The sequence below is a fragment of the Pipistrellus hanaki genome (genome assembly GCF_964339955.1).
Source record: "Pipistrellus hanaki genome assembly, chromosome: 8".
Lineage (NCBI taxonomy): Eukaryota > Metazoa > Chordata > Mammalia > Chiroptera > Vespertilionidae > Pipistrellus > Pipistrellus hanaki.
The window spans coordinates 43,433,254-43,450,450 of NC_140510.1; the positions used below are offsets into that span (position 1 = coordinate 43,433,254).

The window sequence follows — 17,197 nt, forward strand, 5'->3', positions numbered from 1 at the left end:
TCTTACAGACACTTGCAACATTAGTGATTTCCATCCAGAAGATGATTCGTTAATGTAACATTGAAAATTATACCTAAATGGATTCATTGAAAAAACATGATGTTGACACATTCTCCATTTCTAAATTTTTTTTAGAATAAGCCAAGAAATTATCTCTCCAGAATACTCTTTATGCCTGTTTAAAGAAAACCTATAATTCTAAGGAGAAAATATACATGAAGGCTTCATATATTCTGTATAAATTTTTTCTCAGTGTTTGGGACTCATTGAAGGTTTAAAGAATTATATTACACTTTCCATTATGACCTGTTATGCAAAATTCTTGTTCTGGTGTGTTTGGCTTGCTAATATCATCTATAATGCAAGAATTTTCTTATTTTCCTATTTCTCTGAAATCAACCATATAATTGAATTTTTCAGGTTGCTGAATATTTGATTAAATCTGTGATAGTCAGTAATACTACTTAGAGCTAATGCTGCATCTCACTTGACTTATGGGTAATTTATAAATACTGATGCATGATGCATGACATTGCAAAGCAGCAGGCAGTTTCATGCATCTGATAAGTCATACCTTATAGGAGACTCATGCATATTGAAAGAAGCTTTTTATTTACCAGTTTGACTAAATTAATATGTCATATTTCTTCTTTTCATAGGCTGCCAAAATGGCAAATTACGCCAAGTTTCAGAAAATGTGTGATCTCCTGTTTGTTATGTTCGCCATGGTTTTCATCACCACGCGACTGGGAATATTTCCCCTCTGGTGAGTGTGCCAGTCTTCTTTCTAATAGAGCTACCATTCCAGATAGGCTTTATGGATCATTTTCCGTGGGAATTTACACCAAAAACTTAGTAAGAAGTTTAAAGAAAGTGATGGAGTAACATTGTATTGTAATAACTATGTATGGTGTTATCTGGGTGTTAGACTTATTGGGAAGATCACTCCGTAAGTTAATTAAATGTCTAATCACTATGTTGTACGTAAAAAACTAATATAATGTTGTATGTCAACTGTTCTTGAAAAAATTTTAAATTGGAAGTACATACATAATACTATTTGGGAGAAAGGTGAGAGAGGAACTCCAGAAACAGCTTGATTTCTTCTTCCCAAAGAGGGTTGCACTCTTTACTAACGTTTCCCACAGGATAATGATCAAAGGATGTGGCTACATAGGTTTTGAAGCCATGGAAAGCTATCATTTTGGGGTCCAGTGTAGAATATGATTCAAAAACCTTAAACATGAAAGTTGCACGTAATAAAGGGAATGTGGTGTTGCAACCAGCAATCCATCAGGCTTCTCCTATAGCAGGGGTTTACAAAGGGTGTCCCTGGTGACAGCAACAGCATCACTGGGGAACTTGTTAGAATTGCAACTTCTTGGGCTCCAATCTGTGACCAACTGAATCACAGACTTTGGGGCCTGGCAACCTGTATCTTCACAAGCCTTCCTGCCGATTCTGCTCCACATTAAAGTTTGAGAACCACTGTCCTATATAATTCTCCTCATCAGCTGTATGTATAGCTAAAGCAGATGGAAGGAATAATCTAAAACAAATCCCTAAAACTCGCTATGATGGCTAGATGTGTTTTGTTTTGTTAAGAGCTAAGAAAACAAGATGACAGATATTGATGGAATGTGACAATCTTTCCTACAGAAAATAGATCCATCGTCATTAATCATTTATTACTCAAACTAGAAAAACAATGAGACTTCCATATCGCTTAAAGTCTACCATTGATGGCAGACTTTTTTCTCCATTTTTAGAAATTGATTTGAATGGAAAATTAAAGCAATGGAAATGAGAGAAAGATGAGAAATGAAGGCATGCAATGATACCTTGCTTTCCAGCCCTAGTAGAAAAATAAATGGGGATTTTCAGTGAGTAACATCTATCACGAGAGTTCCATACACAAATTTATCTCTCTCTCTCTCTCACACACACACACACACACACACACACACACACACACACAGTTTCTTCTTGAAGCTGGTGGCCCTTTTGGTCATGCTTGTTAAGAAAATCATTTTCAGCCGAAACTGGTTTGGCTCAGTGGTAGAGCGTCAGACTGAGGACTGAAAGGTCCCAGGTTCGATTCCAGTCAGGGGCATGTACGTTGGTTGCGGGCACATCCCCGGTGGGGGGTGTGCAAGAGGCAGCTGGTCAGTGTTTCTCTCTCATCGACGTTTCTGGCTCTCTATCTCTCTCCCTTCCTCTCTGTAAAAAATCAATAAAAAAAAATTAAAAAAAAAAAAAGAAAGAAAATCATTTTCAGCAGCAATGTGTAATCTAGTAGGCATTTATAGTTTTATATGGTTGTAAGAAGGAAACATTCAAGTAATTTTGAATATAAGTGTCTGTAATTGGATCAGGGATCTTTCAAGAATATTAGCAGAACTAGTGGTAAGAGTTTTAGTAGAAGAAATTCGAGCAAAATCCAGGAATTATTTCTAAAAGAATGTTAGGATGCTTTTCCTACTTTGTATATCTGAGGAACCTGAGTTTTAAAAAAAATAAGCTTTACTCTCGAGTACTTTAATTTTTTTATTTTCCTTTAAGGGTAGAATTAAAATTGTGATGTATCTCTTCTCCTTTCTAGGAGTTAATGTGTGAAAAAGCTCTTCAGGTTTAGACAGTAAGGAGTTACCTAGAACATAGACCTTAGAATACAGAAATGATGTAATCTATACTAATAAAAGGGTAATATGCTAAGTAGACTGGGAGACCTTCCGGATGTCCTTCCGGACAAAGCCATGGTGGTGGGGCCGAGGCAGCAACTGGTTAGGGGAGATCAGACCAGGAGGGGAGGGCAGTTGGGGGTGATCAGACTGGCGGAGGGGGGTGGGGGGACAATTGGGGGTGAGCAGGCTGTCAGGGGAGGGCCAGTTGGGGGTGAGCAGGCTGGTGGGGGGGGTTAGTCGGGGGCAATCAGGACAGCAGGGGGGGACAGATAGGGGCAAGAAGACCAGTGGGGGGAACAGTTGGGGGTGAGAAGGCCAGTGGGGGAGGGCAGTTGGGGGTGAACAGGCCAGCAGGTAGGCAGGTGAGCAGTTAGGAGCCAGCAGTCCCAGATTGTGAGAGGGATCCCAGATTGGAGAGGGTACAGGCTGTGCTGAGGGACACCCCACCCCTACCCCATGCATGAATTTTGTGCACCAGGTCACTAGCAGTTTTTATATGAAACAAAAACTTGGGTCCTTATAGCTTCTAAGCTAGAGGTTCTTACTCTTGGTTAGAACCCCCTGAAATTGTATGAAAAGCGTGCGCGCGCGCGCGTGTGTGTGTGTGTGTGTGTGTGTGTGTGTAATTTTTTCCTGCGGGAGGGGTATGGCTTTATCAGATTCTCAGAGAGATCTGTGACTCCTGTCTTCCTTAAAAATGTGCCTTTTGGAAAACAGATTAAGTATACCCTACCACTTCTAGCTGGAAACTTAAGAATGTGAAGATTTCTAGTATGTCATCTGTAAGCTTTCTCTTCACTAGAAAGCATATTTAATTCCTTCTATTTTCCCTGCTTGTCATTCTCTTTTGTTTGATTCTCAGAATTCCTTTTGTCATTATGTTCCAAATGTGAACTGGCTGGTACAAAATATAATAAACCAAGCTTTATTTATAACTGTGTTTCTTCCCGTACGACTTGCCATTGCATCAGATTTAATAAGTAGCTTTCACTGTGCACCAGACATGACCTGATAAACATCGGAGCTGCCTCATCCTAAATTTACTAGGTCTTCCTCATCCTAAATTTATTTCATCTTTATATATTTTTATTTCTAATTATGGTTTATTTGTATAATTAATTGTACAAACTAATTTATTCCTGTTAGATTTCACAATGCTGTTTTCCAATATTCTGTTTTTAGAACCCCTCATATGGGGTCTGCTGAACTATATCCAATGCTATCTGTATTCCTCCCACCTTTATGTTACTTGCATGTATGTCTTTCATGCTTCTCCCAACTCAGTGAAGAAAAAAGCTGCCTCAGACGAACTCCTGATACACTCCTGAAGAATTTCTTTAGAAAATTTCATTTTCTCAACCACCAGTCTTTCTTTATGATTTTTCTACTTATTAACATCTTAAAACTGCTGTCATCATGCCTGCTGTTTCTCCACATTTCTTGTTTCTTTTTCTTTTTTTAATATATTTTATTGATTTTTAACAGAGAGAAAGGGAGAGAGATAGAGAGCTAGAAATGTCAATGAGAGAGAAACATCGACCAGCTGCCTCTTGCACACTCCCTACCAGGGATGTGCCCGCAACCAAGGTACATGCCCTTGACCGGAATCGAACCTGGGACCTTTCAGTCCTCAGTCCGATGCTCTACCACTGAGCTAAACCGGCTTCTGCTGTTTCTCCACATTTCTAAGGTGTAATAAAAGACTATGGCCCTGGCCAGTATGGCTCAGTTGGTTGGTCATCATCCTGTACACCAAAAAGTTGCAGACTCAGTCCCCATAGGCGGCATGCAGGAGAAAGCAGGTCAATGTTATGCTCTCACATCAATCTTTCTCTCTCTCTCTCTCACCCTTGCCCTTTCTCTATATATATTTTATAAAAGATATAAGAAAGGTTCAAGGTCTTATAAAAGTTAAGATTTGCTCTGTGTTTAAGACATTCTCTGCACATGTAGAGGAAGGATAAAAAAAGAATAGTGGGCCCATCTGGCATAACTTAACTTTAGGGGACCATTGTTGGCTTCTGGCTCTTTATTTTGAAACTAGAAGCCAGTTGCACAAAGATTTGTGCACTAGGCCTTCCTTCCCCTGGCTGCCAGTACTGGTTTTCCTCCGGCACCTGGGACCCAGGCCTTCACTCCGGCCGCAGCGGAGAAGCCAAGCCTTGCTCTTTATTTTGAAACTAGAAGCCAGTTGCACAAAGATTTGTGCACTAGGCCTTCCTTCCCCTGGCTGCCAGTACTGGTTTTCCTCCGGCACCTGGGACCCAGGCCTTCACTCCGGCCGCAGCGGAGAAGCCAAGCCTTGAGGCTTCTCCATTCTGGCTACAGTGGAGAAGCCAAGCCTCTTCAGTCTTCAGTCTTCAGTCTTCAGTCGTCTTTTGCCTTCAGTCTTAGCTCCACGACTGCATATGCAAATTAACCCTCTATCTTTATTGGGTTAATTTGTATACTCACTCCTGATTGGCTAGTGGGTGTTGCAGAGGTATGGTCAATTTACATATTTCTCTTTCATTAGTGTAGACTAAAGGCCTGGTGCACAGGTGGACTCCAGCTGGCCTGCCCCAATAGGTGCCGATCAAGGCCAGGCCAGCCTGGGGGAGGGGCCACAGGCAGTTGTCTGGTCGGCTCTGCTCCCAATGAGGGGGGCTAATCGGGGACAGGGCCAGCCAGGCCCATTGGCCAGCCTCAGTAGGCATCATAGCTACTGGTCATTATGGCCATTCCCTCATTCCAGTCGCTGGCTTTTTATATATATATATATAGATACTCACCCTCGTGAGCTTGCCAGTCTAAATCTTCCAGTCTTCACATTTTCCATGTTGTGTGGGTGTGGACTGTTAATCTTCCCATTTACTACCATTTTTAATGTACTCAGTGAATTTATTGGGCACTTATGGTGTAGCCAGTACCTGGCTGGATGCTGAAAGTTTAATCAGACAATAGTCTCCCTTGGAGCTGAATCCTTCCAGGTCCCCTCAGTATTCTTTTTTTTTTTTTTTTTAATGGAACTTTTGTTTATTCTTAGGGCATATTTATAAATTGGTATAAGAACACTGGAAAACAATTCAGCATTATTTTATAAAGTTGCATGTATGCTTGTCACATGATTCAGCAGTTCATTCCTAGGCATACACCCAAGAGAAACTCTAGTGCACCTAACCACGAGATTATATACATAAATATTCACCATTTGTAATCACACAGAAAATTGGAAATTACTGGCATGCTTACCCATAAAAGAATAGGAAAACTGCTAGATTCCTATGACCTGATACTAAAATTCAGTTTAAATGAATGCATTACACATATTAGCTCACCAACATAGTAGTCTCAAAAGTATAAAGTTGAGTAAGAATAGCAAGTCAGTATTCTGATTTATAATTTTAGGGATGTAGAGATTATTTATTTTTGTGGCTATTTAGTGGAGAGAAATAATATAAATGGATTGCAATATTCAGTAGTTTGGTTGAGGTGTACTAAGGAGTTCTGCCAGCTAATAAAGCATTATAGATAGAGTATGGGTGAGAGAAATAGTCACTGGCTACTGGAGGGAATGTGCTGGAAGTTGATTGGACCTACATTCTAATAAGCATTTCATAGACTTATTTCTCCTTCAGATATTTGTGCTTCCTTTTGGAAGAAGAAGCAAAAGTATTCCTTTTGCTTTCTACTTCTTTCCATTTTCAGTCCATTCGCTTTGAAATCACCAGCGAAACCTTCATGTTCCTCCTAACTATATTTGTTTTCCCACGTGAGCCATTAGAATTTTTGTAATTCATGGACGTAAGACACTTGTTTCATTCTCTGTCGCATCTTTGGTTCATTTGTGTCATTGCCTCACAAAGACATGCATGTGAGTGGCCTTTTCAGAACCGTGCACTGCATAGGCTCTCTTTTGATTACAGTACACCCTTCTAGAACAGTACTGTCCAATAGGAATATAATTCAGATTTAATAGTAATTTAAAATTCTCTAGTAGCCACATTAAAAAATGAAAAGGTGACATCCATTTCAGTTTCATTTTACTCAGTGTATCCAAAGTAATATCATTTTAGCATGTGATCCATATTAAAATGGAGGTACTTGTATTCTTTTATTACATAATGAATTTTCAAAACCAGCTATGTGTTTCACTTACTGCATCTAGTATTCAAAGGTATTTTAGCCTTTACATTGTAGTTGGACAGTCAGTGATTTGGTCCTTTTTGAGTGTAAGCTTATCCATCATTGTAAACTGCTACCATTTTCATTGATCTGCATGTCTTTCGTCAACTCCCTCTGTGTGTAAGCACTGAAGTTCCTAACAATTTTCCATATTTTATGAAGCTGTGGTTTCTATTGGCACAGAGTAGATTATACTCAATCTCACTATAACATCTGTCACGATGCCTTGCTCACAATGGCCACTCAATAATACCTGTTGAGTGAATTAGGTACTTTTTATTCTAAATGGTCTCACATCTGTTTTCTTAGTTGAGCTCTTTAAATCAATGTGAAGTGAGTAGGTGCAGTTTCTCCCTTATTAAACAGAGAAGACTGATTCATTTAGTCAATAATTTATCTAGTTTCTCTGGACTCTGGTCTCCTGCCATTGGTTCAATTCAGAAAGTACTTTCTAAGTTCCAGTTGTTCTTCCTACAATATAATATTATCTTCTTTAAGAGGTAGGCCACACACACACAAAAGAAGTAAGCCATAATAAAGTTATTTATGAAATATATTTTTTGGTAGTCGTTACATAAAGGGTTATTTTTAAATGATTGTCCTTATCATTCTGCCCCAGATGTAAGCATTGTCATCTCTCAGCCATACATTAGAATCTGGTAGCAAAACAAGGCAAATCCACAAAAATCTTGAAAAGGAAAGAGCATTGTTTAGTCCAGTGGTCAGAAAACTGCAGCTCGTGAGCCACATGCGTCTCTTTGGCCCTTGAGTGTGGCTCTTCCACAAAACACCACAGCCTGGATGAAGACATGGCATTAGAAGAAGTTTAAGTTTAAAAAATTTGGCTCTCAAAAGAAATTTCAATCGTTGTACTGTTGATATTGGCTCTTTGACCAATGAGTTTGCCGACCACTGCTCTAGATTAATGAACCATAACCATAGGTATTTTGAAATAAAATTATCTCTCCAATTAATAGACTCAATAAAATTTTGCTTTAGTTACTTCTGTTCTTAGCATTCAGTGAGTATGCACACGGTTGCATTATTTCCTCAATTCCTAAGTGACCATACCTATCCTTAGACATCACAAATAACCAGTAAATTCTCATAGCATTTTATAAAATGCAGGTAAGCTAATTCTTTGCTATAAGTCACAGACTCACAAGCCATTAGCCAGCCAGCAGTGGGCATACTACAGTTGCCAGAACCCCTTCCCATTGCCCCATGATGACTTTCACATCCCCATTCATGTCCCACAAATGCCAGCCTCTGGGCTAGAGGAAAGTTAGTCAGATGTGTACCTTTAATGGTCTGCACCAATTCAGACAGAAGCATGAGACTTCTTAGAATGTTTCTGTTGATCTCTGCCCTATAAAATAGAGGAATTATTTGCTGATTTGCAAGGTTTCTGCAATTAAAAAGAAAAAACTTACAGAGGATTCTTGATCACTTTTTACCATTTTCCATAATAAGATTTGAAATTCATATGGATGCACATGGGAATTTTATCTTCTTCCCTGATTATTTTTCAAAATATATTTTATCACAGTAGTGTGGCTATTACATGCTTTATTGAATATCTGGTAAGATTAGTCTCAGAGTTTACAAATTTGGAGAATCTGGGCTTTTACCCCCTCTAGAATTCCTTGATAGATTTTTCTCTGAAATTATTGTTGGTGCTGGTTTGTGGTAAGTATATTTGAAAGAAATAATATGAAACCTGACATTGTTCGCTATTGGGTATTTTGGCATGTTTTTAATAATACATATATTAGTATAAGTAAATACCTTTTTAAGATGGGATTGAATTATATGAAAATAATGTCAATTGAGATGTATTATCTATTTATGTGAACATAATAATTTTAGTATAATTTTAAGACGAAAATACTAGAACAAGAGTCAATAAATTATCTAACAGATGAAGAACCCATGTCTTCCACTTGCTTATGCTTTATAAAGCACAGCAGTGTACCAGGCTAGTCCTCTCCTCCTGCACTCATCCCCACCTCCCTGAGTGTGAACTTGCCTCTCTGTCCATACAAAGCACCCCTCTCAACAGTCCTGAGCTCAGCCTTGGCCCACCTTCTGCCTTCCCATTGCCTACTTCCCAGGCTGGACCAGTACCTGAGCCATCCCAGAAACCCTTCCTGCAGAACCCATGTGCAGGGCTCTTTGGCATTGTAGGTGGAGGTTACCCTGGCTGTGTCCTTTCATTCTCAAACATCCTCTGGGATGGCAGTTTATGTAAGGAGACAGAACCTCAGCACCACCAGCATCCGTGGGAGTCACCCTGTTCCTCTTGGGGTTATAGCTCACCAGGTATTATTATTTAACCTATTATGTTTTTAGGACAAGGGAGCAAACAATTTTCAAATTACTCATAGGCAAGGAGCCGCATACTTTTTTTGAACTGCTAATTCTTTATAGATCTCTTCAGTGCACTTCACTGTGAGCCTGCTATGTGTCGGGCACAGTGTGGATGTTAGGGACGTAGATACTGATTAGGTTATGAGCCCAGGAATATCCAGCACTCCATCAAAAAATATTTGTTAAATGAATGAGTGAAATTTTAGAATCTCCCATGCACTTCAGCACAGTCACGACCGAGATTGCAGCCCACGTGTGTCCTTCCTTATGCCACAGAATAGGCCAGTCAATGATGACGTGACTCAGTAGCTTTCAAAAGCAGGTGCATTCCAGCTACTGAATCGTTTTGCTCAGATAGAATTTATAGAAACAGAATTGTGCAATTGTTCATAAATACTGCCTGTGTCCTCAGGGAACAACACAGAAATGCTTAATTTAAAATGCTAAATGTCAAGGATTTGGAAATACAGGAAGTAGATACATATTTTTTTAAAAATTGTAGAACAAGTGGATATGCTGAAAATGCAAATTATGACTAGGATTCTGGTCAAAGGAGTGATGAGTGGCAGGTGGCTCCTGGTTAGGGCGGCATACAGGGAGGAAATCCTCGAGAGGTTCCAGGACAGCATAGGAAGGGAGCACCTGCCCAAGAGAAGGAAAAGGAAAAGGAAATACAGAGCATCTTTCCTCCATCCATGGGATAACACAGAGAAGTGAGCGAGAGAACCCCAACACAACAGTAATGATGTCCGAGGGCCCTGGACAGTTGTTCCCAACCACTCCTGGGGACTTCTCACCTGGCCTTGCATCAGTGCCAGGTAAAGTGCCCAATGTCCAATTTGTAGCAAACTCTGCATCTCTCAGAGTAACTTGCACCAACCCAATTTAGACATCTTAACTCCCTTTTTTAATGGACAGCATACAAACCCATGCCAAATTTTCATAGACACTGTGTCTTAGACTTCTTTGTATTCCATACAATCCCAAGTTGTGCTTTAAAGAGAGCAGTCAGAAAATAAATATACAATTGATTTGTTGGTTGCTAATACATGGTGTTGTGATCTTTCAGTTATATAGTTAGTGTTTATGAAGAAATGTAGTATGAAGCATTCATTGAAATATTTACCAAAATTTATTTCAGCCTGACCAATGTGGCTCAGTGATTGAGCATTGACCTATGAACCAGGAGGTCATGGTTCGATTTTCTGTCAGGGCACATACCGGGTTGCGGGCTCCATCCCCTTTGGGGAACATCCAGGAAGCAGCCAATCAATGACTCTTTCTCATTATTGAGGTTTCTGACTCTCTCTCCTTCTCCCTTCCTCTTCTGAGATCAATAAATATATATATATTTTTTATAAAAACTTGTTTGCAGGAAAGGTTCTGAATACATTCCACATTTTTAGTGGCATATAGAAATGGCCAGACTGAAACAACTCCAAATGTTTTTCAATTCTGAGAGGTAAAGAAGTACTATTTTAGTTCCGTAACAGTTTTAAATTGTCTTTTTAATTGACATGTAAATATAGTAAAATGTGTTTAGTGAAATGGAATAGTCTATCAACTATAATTTTGTTGCCCAATGGGGTATGCTAATCAGATAAGGAAATATTTTGGATTATTTCCCAAAAGAGCCTCCAGGGAGTGCCTTGGGTTGCCTTTGTTTCAACGTAGTCTCCTGTTTTCTCACCTGCTTTGCTCTGCCATCACAGTTGGTGGGAAGGATGTTAACCTGAAACAGTGCAAGATTATGAACCATCAAATAATAGTAGAATATTTTTCAGTAACTTTTAAAAAATTTATTGTCACCGAAACCGGTTTGGCTCAGTGGATAGAGCATTGGCCTGTGGACTGAAAGGTCCCAAATTCGATTCCGGTCAGGGGCATGTACCTTGGTTGCAGGCACATCCCCAGTAGGGGGTGTGCAAGAGGCAGCTGATCGATGTTTCTCTCTCATCGATGTTTCTAACTCTCTATCCCTCTTCCTCTCTGTAAAAAATCAATAAAATAAAAAAAGAGGCAGCTGATTGATGATTCTCTCTCATCGATGTTTCTGACTCTCTATCCCTCTCTCTTCCTTTCTGTAAAAAGTCAATAAAATAAAAAATAAAAAAATTTATTGTCTAAAGTTTTACATATGTCTCCTTTTTCCCCCATTACCCCCCTTATTATGCTTTTTGACTAATAAGTGAACAAAACAAAACTAGGAAATTTTTCTAGTTACAGTTATGTTAACCAGGATACTTACATTCATCCAGATTATAGTCCAACAGCTGTTTTTGTTCTTATCCCATGGACATATATAAGAATGTCTTCTCTTGTCTTCTACTGAAGAGCAAAGACCTTGATAAATCAATGACTATTCTAAGTTGATTAATTGAAGCACCATGTGAGCACATTCTGCTCGGTCAATTCAGGAGCTCATGTGAAACACTGAAGACATTTTTCTTTGTGTAGAAGTCTCTTAAATTACCGCCCTTTCCCAGAACACTACATTATGTTAGGAGCACAGTTTGCAAAGTCAGCACTTTATTTAAAAGGGTCAAAACCCTCTCCTACACATTAAGGCTACAATATCTTCCAGAAATAAGTCAGGTGCTTCACAAAATAGGTGAAAGCTGCTGTGATAAAGTACTGAAGAGACAGCTTGATGCCTCTCTCAGTAGTGAATTATTCATGGTGCTTGGCCCCCCTTTCCTAGCCATATAATTTCATTTATTTCAAATTGTTTCCCCCTCATACCATTAAAAAATTTAATTAGATGTTTGAGTCCCCTACTCACCCATAGCAGTCACAGGGCATTTACCTGAAGCGCTGTTCTGGTGCTGTTGTTTGATAATTATTCAGTTCCTGTTCACCCTTCTCTACTCAGGAGTGACTTGCTACAGGACTGGGACTGTGTCTCATTCTCCCTTTCAGTTCTGGTGCTGTGACTCGCTGTGAGTTTGCTGATTTACCTTACAGATCTCTATGATTACTTGTAGGTCTTAATTCAGAATTCACTGTCATAGAGGCATCTTCGCAGGCAGGTGGTTTGTTTACTTTTTTCAATGTAACAATATCTTTTTATATTCTTTCTCACTAAACCTGGGAGAAATAATCTGAATGCCAGAGTCATGCTTATTTAAATTTCTTCTTCTCTTAAGTCGCATATTGTAACTAATTCCGCCTCTACCATAACTTGCCCACCTCATGCTATCCCTTAAAGCTGGTGTTTGGAACAAGCTTTCTTTCAGACCGAGTGCAGGGGTATAATGACTTGTGACTATTCTTTCTTTCTTTTTTCTTTTTTTGAGCTTCATTTCTACTCATTCTTCAAAGGTATGAGAAAGGTAATGAAAGCTTGCCTTACTCTGAAAATAACTGCATACACAACTAGGATCATTGCTTATTTTTATCCCCTGGCCTGTTTTTCTTAAAAGAGGTGAAATAAAGTGGTGTTTTATTGTGTGTATGTATATGTGTGTGTGTGTGTGTGTGTGTGTGTGTGTGTGTGTGTGTATATATATATATATGTATATATATGATAGCTAGATGATAGATGGATATTTTATATGTATATTACATATATTTACCATATATAACCATATATCTTATTGATCTATATCCAAATAACTATATATTTTACATAAATATAAATTATTTATCATGTATAATTATATTTATAGATATAAGTATCTACACTTTAAGTAAATATGTTACTAGAGGCCCAGTGCATGATTAAATCATGCACGTGTAGTGTCCCCTAAGCCTAGCCTGCCATCAGGGCCACGTCCACCACAGTGTGTCGCCTTTACACGCTCCGTGGACGCTGCCAGTGCCCCAGCTCGCGCCCTTCCCCCATGCGTCACCCTCCTACCCTCCCAACCCCCGCCGACCACATGCACCCTGCCCCTCCCCCCTCACCACGCTGTGCTCCCCGCCTCTGCCCACCCGGGGCCTATCCCCTGTGCCCTCTTCGCAGTGGGGCCCTGCCCGCCCGCAGCCCTGCACAAGAGCCGTGAGTCCCAGCCCATGAGAGGTGCTCCATGCACCTCCTGGTAACCCGTTGTTTGGTCATGACACCATTACAGTGTCACAACCACAAGTCTTTTACGATTTAGATTGATATTTATATATTTTATTTACATATATATCATTAGTGAAACCTTTGCTTACTCTTACCAACACCAAATAAATACCACACCAGCTGCTCCCATGAGTTTATGGGCTTTCTTTTTAGTAATTAAACAGCTGAGACTATTGATTGCTGCCTTCTGCAAAGGGAATAAAATTGAATTATGTATTTCCCACATAAATTGGCTTTAATGGCTTTGAGATTTCAGATAAGGCAATTCCCTTGCATACATGAAAACCTAACAGTTTTATTAAGACTGCATTTTGCTGACACTCTTTGTACGTGGAGAGTCGTTACACTACAAATGGGTCTCACACGTGCATACCATAATTTCTCTCCATGTCAGGGTTTGCTTCCCGGAGACAGTGTCTTGAGCATCTTGAAAAGTAGCCAGTAGGTTTCCAAACAGATCCAGTCTGTTGTCTCCTAAGGAAAGAGGGAAAGAGGTTAGTTTTTCCTGTACAATGATGTGCTGTTCCTTTGGAGAAGGAAAAAAAATATTTGACAGTAAGGTATGTTAGTTACTTGAGTTATCATTTAACCAAGTGACTAATAGTTGAATAGCAATATAAAAACTTATTCTTTCTAAGGTATAAACAGTTTCAGCTCTAGCACAGGAGGAAGACTAAGTACATTTATATTGACTTCTTCCAGCAATAACAAAGGTCTTTAATGATCATGAAAATAGCTTGAAAGTAAATGGAATCATGGTGAGGGTGAAAGGGTAGGTCGGGGTGATAGGGATCTCACCCAAGAATCTGAATGGAAACATATGATAGTTACCTTGTCTTGTGACTAATGTAGTTTGTCCTCAGAAAATTTCTTGGGCCTCCTAGTTGAACCTATGAAGGGGAAAAATCACTGACAACAGTTTATCTATTTTAACCACTGATCAGAAAAAGGAGAAAGTCTACAATATCCAATGCTGCAAGGGAGATCAGGACAAATGAGACTAACGTCATTTGAAATTGTGTATGTGCCCTTCTATATCTGTAAAATGAGAGAGTGGATATAAATATCAAAGATGTCTCCCAGCTCTAAAATTGTTTGATTCTAAAAAAAAAAAAAATTTTTTTTGATTCTATGATTTTACAATTACAAATGGGTAGGTAGGTGGCCTTCCAATAAGAAATTTTGGAAGGGATTTCTGAGTTGGGGGATGGAGGGTGGGGACAGTGAATGGTGGGCAATAAAAGATGGTGGACAGAGAGGACTTGTTTAAGAAGTTTATAGTGCATAGAAGGAAAGAAATAAGATGATCATTAGATTGATTACAGTATTGATTAAAGATTTTTACAGGATACTGGCCATCTGTGCTTTTTCTAGAAGCAGAGGAGGAAGAATACTTGTAGGTTAGTGAATTAGAGAAGTGAGTCCTGCTTTTCAGAGACGTGAAGGAGAAAGACAAGTATCCAGTGTTGGTTCCAATTAGATGACTTCTCAAGCACCCATGATTCCTTGGGTCTGGGTAAAGGAAGAGATTGATGATACTGATGATGATGAAAATCAACAACAACAAAAACAGGAAAAAACTGAGCAAGCAGGATCCCATAGGATTAACAGCCAGGTGAAAGGACAGCCGTCTGAAAGAAGGAAACATATCTTTCTGAAGAATGAGGAAAGGAAAAAAGAGAATGAAAGACTGGAATGGAAGGGGTATGCACGTGATAGAAAGTTAGATTTATCTGATAGTCTATAGTTTTCTTCACAAGAAACCCTCGATCATACCTGACAAGATGTGGGAATTGCATTAGATGTTGGTGAGAACAGAGCTACGACAGGACCTCACTTTGAGCCAATGGTCATTGAACTGCACTTACTTCCTATGGACCTTGCCCATTTAATAGCAGTGATTCAGTTTATGTATTGTGTTGTGACTGCCCAAATTGACATGTCTGCTCTCTGAATGGGTGGTAGCAAAATTGCCCTGGTATCCTTGGGGCCCCAAATCAATAACCATAACTATTGTATAAAACTTCAGAGGAAACGGAAACCCAGAAAAGTTATATGCCTGGCCAAGGACCACAGTGAGTTTTCATTATGGTCAAGAATAGAAATATATCTTCTGTTTTCTTTACCAGTGTTCTCTGCTGTAATTCATTCTGTATGGGACTCACTAAGGCAGTGTAGTCCAAAGAATAAAGCAATGAACTAGGCCTGTGGTTGGCAAACTGCGCCTCGTGAGTCATATGCGGCTCTTTGGCCCCTTGAGTGTGGCTCTTCCACAAAATACCACAGCCTGGGTGAGTCTATTTTGAAGAAGTGGCATTAGAAGAAGTTTAAGTTTAAAAAATTTGACTCTCAAAAGAAATTTCAATCATTGTACTGTTGATATTTTGCTCTGTTGACTAATGAGTTTGCTGACTAGGGCGGAGGGGGGGGGAGGGAGGGGGGCTGTTTCTCTGTTTTCCATGTCCATCTCCATCATGGAAAAGGAAACAGTCAGGTTCCTGATTGGAAGAGCTGGGGATTAAGAAATTAAAGAAAGAAAGAGACCAAGAGGCAGAAATAGACTCATCAAGCTGGGCTCTAGGTGGGTGCCTTCCTCTCTGATGGAGAGGCAGCGAGCAGCCGAGCCATGCAGCAGGTTTATTTTATAGGGTCATAAGAGCTTATTTGCATTCTTAACTAGGCCCTCGCATTACTGGATTTACATATCTAGACCCGCCCCTGCTGACACCTGGACAAAGGTAAGTCAGAAACTGAATAAAACCCCCCTCCCCCACGCACCCTCTTCGGGGGGGTGTAACCAGGTCAGGACTCTGCCAGTGTCTCAGGCTCAGCTGACAATTTAAAGGATGTCCATGTACCTTCTCAGGCAGCCCTCTACAGCCGACCACTGAACTAGGCTCACTGTGGCCTTACGCTTGACTCTACCACTGACTTTGGGATGGCTCAGTATCTTTAGGCTTCATTCCTTATTGGTAAAAATTTTCTAGTTTAATCTATTAGGTCTTAAAGGATGTATAGCAGCTTCAAGGACCAATTGAAGTTAAGTGCCAATGGTTCTGGCTACCTGGGATTTCATTTACTGGCTTCCAGCAATTAGGGGGTTATATGGAAGAAAAGTTCATCATTCCAAGAAAGCACATGTTAATGAGTAAACCACTTAAAGATTAATACCCTCTCAAATATTCTTCTGATGCCACTGGTGCCTTTCTCACCAGTCTAGTGAGATGAAAGAAGAATGTCAAAGCAACACAAGTCAGTAACAAAGTGAAATTGTACATGATGCATGATATACAAGATTTTATGAGGTCAATGAAAGTGATGGAACTCTGCTTACAACATAGCAAGGCCATTGCCAAAGGAGGAGTTGACAGATCACTTAACAACTGAGGAATGGACAGTCAACAAGGATGGTGACATATAAGGACTTCAAAAAAGAAATCTATGAATTCCAAAGAATTGTGAGGGACCCTTGGGAAAATGTGGAAGCCCTCAAATATTCTTGCATCTTCTTTTTTAAAGCCATGTACTATACCACTCAATTTTGAGGGAAGTTATACGACAACTTCAACCAACACTTGATTCATTTAAGTTTGTTATAAGAATTAGAACATAATTAGAATTATAACCTAAATTGGATTACATAGGAGGAGCCTGCAACCAAGGTATGTGCCTTTGACTGGAATTGAGCTCTGGGCCCTTCAGTCCACAGGCCAACACTCTATCCATTGAGCCAAATCAGCGAGGGTAGGCATCCAGTATTTAGAAGTTTTATATTTTCTTTATGGTTTTTCTTTTTCTTTCTGAGTTTACCTTGTTTTTTTGTTTGTTTGTTCGTTTGTTTGTTTGTTTTTCACGTTCTTTATCACAGAAGGAAACAAGGGTCCTTTCGTTATCCTCCTCCTGGAAGGGG

General features: G+C 39.6%; 1 protein-coding gene across 2 annotated transcripts in view; it reads left to right on the top strand.

The window, feature by feature from the left end:
* Positions 1-17,197, top strand: part of CERS6 (ceramide synthase 6) — a 256,999-nt gene that overhangs the window by 212,286 nt on the left and 27,516 nt on the right. For both annotated transcript variants that reach the window (XM_084892350.1, XM_084892351.1), the window contains exon 8: positions 660-766. In XM_084892350.1, coding sequence (XP_084748476.1) covers positions 660-766 — 107 coding nt within the window. The remainder of the gene's footprint in view (positions 1-659; positions 767-17,197) is intronic.